This window comes from Carlito syrichta, unplaced genomic scaffold (assembly GCF_000164805.1).
Source record: "Carlito syrichta isolate Samal-C Ts95f unplaced genomic scaffold, Tarsius_syrichta-2.0.1 Scaffold301530, whole genome shotgun sequence".
NCBI lineage: Eukaryota > Metazoa > Chordata > Mammalia > Primates > Tarsiidae > Carlito > Carlito syrichta.
The window spans coordinates 46206-55556 of record NW_007245626.1 but is presented as its reverse complement, the minus strand read 5'-3'; the positions used below and the strand labels follow the sequence as shown (position 1 = coordinate 55556).

General features: G+C 45.2%; 1 protein-coding gene across 1 annotated transcript in view; it reads left to right on the top strand.

The window, feature by feature from the left end:
- STRA8 (stimulated by retinoic acid 8) overlaps nucleotides 1-9351 on the top strand; it is a 37910-nt gene that overhangs the window by 12017 nt on the left and 16542 nt on the right. Inside the window, 1 exon segment of the mRNA XM_008054805.1 lies at nucleotides 7862-8066. Coding sequence (XP_008052996.1) covers nucleotides 7862-8066 — 205 coding nt within the window.

The following is a 9351-nucleotide window of genomic DNA, read 5'->3' as shown; positions in this document are numbered from 1 at the left end:
CAGAGTGACACTCCAACTCAAAAAAAAAAAAAAAAAAACCTAGGCAGAATTTTGTAGAAAAGTGATCATTTTAAATGTACCATGAAAGGAAGAATAAGATTTTACTCTTTTTTTTTTTTTTGAGTTGGAGTTTCACTCTGTCACCCAGACTGGAGTGCAGTGGCACGCTCTCAGCCACCGCAGCCTCGACCTACTGGGCTCCGACCATCCTTCTGCCTCAGCCTTCCAAGTAGCTGGAACTACAGGTGCAGCTAACACGCCCGGCTAAGGATTTTACTCTTAATGGGCGCTTTTTATGTGACAGTTTCCTCATATAGAGAGCATTGTTTAATGTTCCACCAATATCCTTTAAAGATGAGTCTGTGTCTCACTAAGGTAAAATTTAAGGAGTGTTTACCGCATGCCAGGTACCCTATTTCATAATTCTGTAGGGGCTTTGTAGCCCTGGAATCCAATTCCAAGTGCCACCAAAGCCCCTGTTGCTTCTACTCAGCCGTGTGTCCTCTGTTTCACCCCTGCCCCAGGGGTGAAGTAGCGCACTTCAGGTCAGATAGTGGCAAGGAAGAACCAGGGACTTGCAATGTTTCTTCCTCCATGCACAACAAGCTCTGAGCTGGGCACTTCCTAGGGGCTTATTCCCACATCTTCTCACCAAGTGAGCAAGGCTGGTACTCCTTGGGCCAAAGTGATGTTGTGAGATCATGACCATCCCGAAATATTTCAGGATACAGACATACAAGAAAAAAGAGGCCTAAAGACAAGAGTATATCTGCATTTGAGGAGGAAAAATCTTTTTTCCAGGTTGGAATATCTGCTTTCTACTTTCCCAAAAAGTAAACGCTTTTTCTCTTTTCTTCTTGATATTTTAATCTGAGGTTTTAAAAATCACTTCTCTGCAACTCCTATTCCTCCCATCGAAAGATGGGATTTCTTTTTGCCTTATTTAAAATGCCATTCCCCTTTCCCTTTTATGGATCTGTTTCCTTTATGCCTACATTTTTCTCACCTTTCCCCTTGAGACAGGGAACCCGGTACTCTGCCCCCTTTAAGGTGTCTTCTCTAGCCCTCAGGACAATCCTTTAAGGTAGTGGCTTCGCCCCATTTGAGGGATGAGAAAACTGGGGCTCAGTGTCAGGTGAGACATTCATTTAGACTTCTGTGGGCACATGCAGGCTGTGTGGAGCCCCTGATTCCCTCCCTGTCCCACTCATGACCTAGCAAGGTGAGAAGGTCAGTCCTACCCACCTCCTCTCTCCCCGCCCTTTTGTGTCACCTTCAGACTACTTGTAACACTGTTTCTTCCACGACCACTCTCTGATTGGTCAGTCACTGCGAATCACCATTGGCTGTGGGGGACGGAGACAGGGCTGGGATTGGTCCTCCTCCCTGTGCTGAAGTGCCAGCTCTGTTTTCTGTAGTGGGCAGGCGTGCGGTGCCGAGTCACCGCTGTCCCAGGAGTGAGGAGGTCCTGTGCACCGGGGGCCCACAGGTGCCTGTCTTCCTTCCTTCTAAACGCTCCTCTCCAGAAAGGTGCCCTTAGGCATGTGAGTGTTCATCTGTATGTGAATGATTTCAATGCAAATAGAACCAAAAGGGTAAACGTTTAGGTTTGGGTTCACGCGAGCTTTTGTAAAAGTCATGGTGGCTACGTACATTTTTGAGAATGATTTTGGATTTTTTTTCTTTTTTTTTTCCATAATCTGATATTCATCAGGAGTCACTTTTTTTTTCATAATCTGATATTCATCAGGAGTCAAAGGCAGGTGCCGGTGGGTTGCAATTGTGTGTCTTCGCTCCCAGTTGGCTAATGAGAACAGATTACACTCAAATATTTCTTGGAGTGATGCTTAAAAATCATTTAACGTTTCACTGAAACTTGGAGAAAATGGGGCATTTCAAACAAAATTTAGGGAGCTTAAAAATATTAGCTCTAAGTGTTGGTTCTTTGTTTTTTGAGTCATGGTCTCACCCTTTTGTCCAGGCTGGAGTGAAGGGGTATGATCACAGCTCACCGCAGGCTCCACCTCTGGACTTACACGATCCTTCCACCTTAGCCTCCCAAGTAGATGGGAGCAGTTTCCTCAATATACATTTCTTTTTTTTTTTTTTGAGTTGGAGTCTCACTTTGTTGCCCAGACTGGAGTGCAGTGGCATGCTCACAGCCATTGCAGCCTTGACCTGCTGGGCTCAGGTGATCCTTCTGCCTCAGCCTTTCAAGTAGCTGGAACTACAGGCGTGGCACTACCACGCCCGGCTAATTTTTTATTTATTGTAGAGACAAGGTCTCGCCAGGTTGCCCAGGTGGGTCTTGAACCTGCGGACTCAGGCAATCCACTCACTTCGGCCTCCCAAAGTGCTGGGATTACAGCTGAGCCACCGAGCCCAGCCTCAATATACTTTTCATCTGCAGAGGACTTTCAGGAGAAAAGGGGAGTAGAGGTTCATCCACCATGCCTGCCTTATTTTGTTCGAATTTTTTTAGAGGCGAAGTCTCACTATATTGCCCAAGCTGATCTCCTCCTGGGCTCAATAAATCATCCTGCCTCGCCCTCCAAAAGTGCTGTAATTGCAAACATGAGCCACCACACCCAGCTAAGGGGTGTTTTAATAGGAAAATATTTGGTAATCAAAGTGTGTTTTACTTTATAAATGAGGAGTAATAAAAAATATGGTGTGTGACAGTGCGAATCTTCACAAAATGCCCTTTTAGAAGAACGTGTCAATTAAGCTGTTTTCTAACTTTGTTAGATTGAAAGTTTATACTTGGCAAGCTGATCTCCAGAATGAGGTTAAACACAGCAGCACATTTTTTATTTTTTGAGTTAGAGTCTCATTCCATCACACTCACGGCCACCCCAGGGTCGACCTGCTGGGCTCAGGCGATCCTTCCACCTCAGCCTTCCAAGTAGCCAGAACTATAGGCATGTGCTACCACACCCAGTTAATTTTTTGATTTATTGTAGAGATGAGGTCTCGTGACGTGCCCAGGCTGATCTCGAACCCATGGGCTCAGGCAATCCTCTCATCTTGGTCTCCCAAAGTGCAGGGATTACAGGCTTGAGCCACTGCGCCTGGCCAGCAGTATGTTTTTAAGAGGGGAAAATATGTTAGAGCTATGGCCCTTTTGAAATGCCTAATATTATTTTTGGCCCCAATTTCTTGCAAAATAAATGGATTTTGCATAGAGAATGTGCTCAGTAAACATTTGTTCATAAACATAAGGAAGTCTCCAGAAATCCTTAAAATGTAGCCTCTCACCCTGCTGTGTGCACCATATCCCACTTCTGTTGGATATGAGCTGCTTGTGTTGTTTTCTCTCCCTCTAGATAGTTACAGAATAATGACTGTGACTTTTTAAACATGAAAAAGTTTAGACTGTAATCTAGTTAAATAATTTTCACCTCATTTATATGTAGAGAGAAATTAAGACAGGAGAGGTTTCTTGACTTGTCCAAAATCACATGGCTGGTTAACTTGAAGCTAGGGTTATGACTCCTCTTGAGTAATCCATAATCCAGCCTGCTTTTGCCGACACCCGTTCATCTGCTGGCTGTATACAATCTCTGAGTGCAACCCTGCATCCTTACCCTGCCCCGAATTCTTAAGACTAGCTTCCTTCAAACTGCTGTCTCTGTACCGAGTTCCCTCAATTCTCACACATTTTAGATGCCCATTCATATTCACCTCTCCAGGCACGCCCAGTTTCCCAAGTCAGAATAGCATTTTGAGATTTTTGACTCTGTAAAATCTCTCCCTGACTTTCTTAATTCGCAGTTGGCTGGCCTCACCTTCAAAAGGGCTTTTTTAAGATTCTCAGCCTGTAATCCCGTGCCTTTGGGAGGCTGAGGTGAGTGGATTGCCTGAGCCCGCAGGTTCAAGACCCGCCTGGGCAGTGAGACCTCATCTCTACAATAAATCAAAAAATCAGCTGGGCGTGGTAGCGCATGCCTGTAATTCTGGCTACTTGGAAGGCTGAGGCAGAAGGATCGCTGGAGCCCAGCAGGTCGAGACTGCAGTGGCCAGGAGCGGCCACTGCACTCCAGTCTGGGTGACAGAGTGAGATGCCAACTCAAAAAAAAAAAAAAAGATTCTCAGATGCATCGCCTCTTACTGTGAATGTTGCCAAAAGCTGAATTCATAGGAGAGTGAGTGCTTGGGGTGTGGAGTGGTCTTCTGGGTTAAAATGGTATTCCTCTTCCTTTTCAAGTTTTCCTCTTAATCTCTATTTTCCTTTAGCTTCTTCAACCTAGCACCCCAGCACCTCTGCCTGTCCTCATGCCTGGGAAATGTTGTCCAGGAAATAGACTCCTTGGTTTTAGTTTGGGAGAAGCAGCCAAGAAAAGAGTGTTGGAGGTAATCATTTATGCCTGCACATGGTATCCCATTCTGGGAGGGACACCACTGATGCTTGATACACAGATCCCGACCAAAGATCTTACTGAACTACTGCCAAAACATAGTTAAATTAAAAACCAGTGTGGCCTGGGCCTGGGAAGCTCTTTAAAGGAATTGGGACTTAAACTGGAAATTGGCTCTAGATCAGTAGAAACTGGGGGCTGGGGGAAGGCGGCAGAAAAGAGTGGTATTATAGGCGGGAGGAAAAGCAATGGGCCATGGAATAGAGTTTGATGGGGTGGAGAACAAGTTTCTTTTGTTAAAGAACACAAGTGAGAGAAGGAGGCAAATGGGAGATTGAGTTTTCAAAGCTATTAAAATACAGACTTTCAGGTTCTAGGGATGGAGTTCCAGACTATACTCTCTACACTGCTATAATTCCTTACACTGTCGGCAGCAGTTTCCTTAATATACTTTTCGTTTGCAGAGGGCTTTTAGGAGAAAAGGTTTTTATTTTTAAATGGAAGATCATTTACTGATCTCATTTTTACAATACGGTTAGTTCCCCTTTTACAATATGTTCAGTTCCCCCATTTCCTGGCAGAGTTTGGAATAAGGTGGAGGAGGCTCCTGCTCTTCCCTCCCCCATCTCAGGCAGCCCCTTCTGAGCCATGTGTCCTGGGGAGTCAGCCCTTTACACAAATTGCATGTGCTGATGGGACAGACCCAACTGCATTTTTGCAGCAAAAAGCTCTGTCTGGAAAGTAACAACCTAAGCCCCTGTCAGGGCCTCTGAAAAGAAAACAAAATTTCAAGTCAATTAAGATAATGTGGAAAAAATGCTTTGTGGGGCTCATAGCAAAATCATTCCAAGTGGCCAGCAGGAGGCAGCATGGGGGGGGGCGTATAAAACCACACACAGCCTACTACTACTAGTCTTAATTCTCCCCTCAAGGCATAGTGGGAGGATCTTCTCCCATCTTTCCTACAGTGTTCCTGTCCCTGAGCCAGGCGGATAAATTTCTCCCTCCCTAGCTAGAGGGCACCTGCGGGAGGCTGGGCAAAGTGGAGGCCACAACTCCAGACAGCTGGCCAGGATGCTCTGGCACTGTCACTACCCGCAGAAGCAAGTAATGGGAAAGTCTGCCCTTCTCCAGGACTGAAACTGCCCACACAGCCGTCCAGGTATTTCAAGCAGTGTGTTTGGGCAGATGCCTGGGAGGAAACCCACACAATTGGCATTGGCATTGGGAAAGTTCCAGATTCCCTACAAGCCCAGAGTCCTTTGGTGTTAGTGTTCTGGGACTAGTAGAGCATTCAAGATCCTGGAAGGATGCTGGTATTTTTATACCTCTGTTCATTTAGAACAGTGTTTCCTATTAGCTTCCTGTTTTGTGTGTGTTAACCTAAATCCCCTGGTGTCCAGGCACATCTGTTGCTTTTTAATTTAAAGAAGCAAAGAATGCCTGTGCTCTTATATTTTAAAAGATTCTCATTTTCCCCTGGGCAGCTCAAAACCTTGGTTTCATTTTGCTTCCTAGTAAAGTTTAGTTGGTGTCTGGAAATTAGAGACCATTAGGGTGTGGCTTCTAGTTTAACATAGCCCTGGAGCTGAGTGTGAGGGGCCTCTGTGGATTCCACTCTTTCCCCCTCAGGAGGCACCTTGATGTAGCTCCTGGTGATAGACATTACAGAGACTCACAGGGACCAGCACGGGTAGCTACAGCATCACCCAGTTACCACCCTCCTGCTGCTATTCTGAGAAGCAAAGCAAGGAAAAATCAATATGCTGACGAAGACCACATTGTTGATGAGGTTGTTGCTTTCTGACCTAAAAAGTGTTTCAAAATCCCACACTGACTGATTGGGTTCACCGTCTTATTGGCTGATTCTCCCTGCTAAAATGTAGAAAGAAGGGCTTCTTCCATTTCCCTTCCCCAGTATTTCCTTTATGGAGGAAATTGTTTTCAGCTGCTGTCAGCTCCCTAGTGGTGACTCTCAAACCATGAAAGTTTTACCCAGGGGAGCTAGATGCCGGGCATCCAGTTCTGAACTCAGTTCTGATGTTTCCAAGGCAGGGACTAGACATATATATTTTCAACAGTCTCCCCAGGTAACTCTGACATACATCAGAATTGACAAACTCCTGGTCGAGGTTCATGCATTGTCCCTGTACAGTAGGACTGAGCTCAGGAGAGAGTAGGCCCAGTGGAGATCTTTCATTCCAATTTATCTGAAACCCAAGCACTGAGCACTTATTGAGGGCCAGACTCTGTGCTTGGCACTAGGGGTAAAAAAGATTATGACGAGGCAGCTCCTCTGTTCAAAGAGCTAGCAGAGTAGTGGGGAGCAACTCTCCTCAGAGTGGTGAAGTAAGCATGTGATAGAGGGGTCTATGGCTTAAGTAAGAAGCCCTGGCCTCTGTCTCTTATTATGCTATTACATACCAGTACCAGAGTCGCCCTACCCTAGGGAAAGGCTCCTGGTCTGTAAGTTCAGATGTGATAAAACATGACATAATGATCATCTCCAGAACCCACTAGAAGCAAGACAAAGCAAACCACATTCTGCTTCTCTGTTATCAGATGACTTCTTGCTTTTACAGGTGGTAGAATGCATTGTCTTCTTTTCTTTCTTCTTGAGGTATATATGTTATAATCTCCTTTCTTTTTGAGGTATATATATTCACAGAAAAGTATACAAGTCCTGGCTGGGCACAATCTCAGTGCTTTGGGAGGTCAAGGTAGGAGGATCACTTGAGGTCAGAAGTTTGAGACCAGCCTGGGCAACACAGTGAGACAAAAATTTTTTTTTTTAATTTTAAAGATTACAAAAAATAAAAAATAATTTTTAAAAAAAGTAGCCAGCTGTGATGGCACATGCCTGTAGCCCCAGTAACTTGGGACACTGAGGCAGGAGAATTGCTTGAGCTCTAGAGTTCAAGCCTACAGAGAGCTGTGATTACATCACTGCACTCCAGCCTAGGTGACAGAGTGAGGCTCTGTCTCAAAAAAAAAGAAAGAAAGAAATTAAATGTTTACAAGTCTAAAGTATACACCTTGAGGATTTTTTTTCATATGTATATACCTGTGTAATCACTACCCAGATCATAGAGAGAGGGCATTCTTAAGGTAGAAAAGAATTCAGAGTGGGACAAGTATCTGTTCAGATTTTAACAGACCGTGAAGCCTGAAATTTCAGGATATGACTGCTCCCGTCGCCCCACTTGAAATTAACACTTGAAATTTACAAATGTCTGGTGAGCACCTGCAATGTGCAGGAACCTTCCTGAGTTAAGTCCTAGGACCTCTCAACTGTAAGTCCAATATGGGTGGTTTGTGCTTTCAGAGATCGAGCTTTAATAACAGATTTTCTGTCATCTGTGATTTTTTTGTGTCTTTTATTGATGATATTCATTGATTTGGAACTTTTCCTTGGGAGGGGTATCTTTCTGTCTGCTTCAATCTGCTGTCCTTTTCCTTTAATATTGTATTTTTATTATTTGGGGGGAAAAGCATACTATTACTTTACAGCTTATTATGACGACCCCTGAAGAAGGCAGCAACCCCAGTGGCAGAGTGATGCCCCAGCTACCATCACCTCTGCAGAAGCTTGAGCCGCGGGTGGCCCGAAGACGCCTGTCTCAGGCTCGCCACCGAGCCACCCTGGCGGAGCTCTTCAGTAACCTTAGGAAAACTGTTTACTCCCAGTCTGATCTTACAGCCTCAAAGGTATGGGGTGGAGAGGAGATGTCTCCAAGCTTGGAGGGACTGTACGGTAAGGCAGGGACTGGCCTGGAGCTATCACTCCTGGGGTGGCAACAAGTGCCTTAGACTGGGTAACTTATAAACAACAGAAATTTATTGCTTGTGGCTCTGGAGTTTGCAAAGTCCAAGATCAGGGTGCCCTCAGACTGGGTATCTGGTGAGGGTTTGCTCTCAAAGATGGCCTTTTTGCTACCTCACATAGTAGAAGGGCAAACAAGCTCCCTTGGGCCTCTTTTATGAGGGCACTAATCCCATGCATAAGGGTTCTGCCCTCCTGATGTAATCACCTCCCCAAAAGCCCCACCTCTTAGTTCTATCACATTGAGAATTAAATTTCAACATACAAATTTTGGGATGACACAAACATAGAGACTGCAGCAGCCGGATAATTATCTTCTCACTCTAAAAACAAGCCCAAGATTCTGGTAACCAGTCAGCTGCTAATTCCAAACCCTTGCTAATCCAACAGCATAACCATGAGCCATGGGACTAGGGAAAGCAGAACCTGTAGGATCATAGGATGGGCCTTCCTCTAAAAGGAGTGCACAGAGGGTTTGCAATTGACTGTTTCCTCATGCAGCTGCTGTGCCCTTCACCTTCTCTTTGGGTGGGCAGAGTGCTGTGCTTCTCTTTGTTAGGCACCAGCAAGAACTCCTAGAATCTAGAATGGCTAAACCCGGCTGCTAACCCCTAGCTCTTTTGAGATACCTTCCCACTGCCTACCCCACATCCCAGCTACATCTCATAGCAGCAATTCCCTGAGCAAGGCCTGCCTCTCCAGACCTCTGTCCTTGCTTTTGCAGTTAGCTCTGCTTGTTGGATTCTATGTACACTTCAAGGCTCAGCTTGGCTGTCTTCTTAGCTGCCCTGCTCTGTGGAATCTTCCTCTGTGTACATCTCCACATTCCTTTGCTTCTACCCTTTGTCAGCGCTTACTTAATTCTAAATTTGTTGTGAGAAGTTGTTTTCATGATTGTCTTCCCTGTCAGAATGTCAGCACCCTGAGAGCAGGGACTGCCTCATGTACGCTGTGTCCCTTGAGCTTAGCACACAGCTTTCACCTGTACATGTCTGAGGAATGTACATAACCCCAGACAGATATAGGTTGTCAGCCATACAAACAACATTTAGTATTTCTTGTTTTTGAATAATCTTGCAGTTACCATTTTGACTTGAATAGTGTTACATACAGGAAGGAGGGAGGGAGAAAAGAAGGGAGAAAGAGAGATGGGGGAAGGAAAGAAGGGAG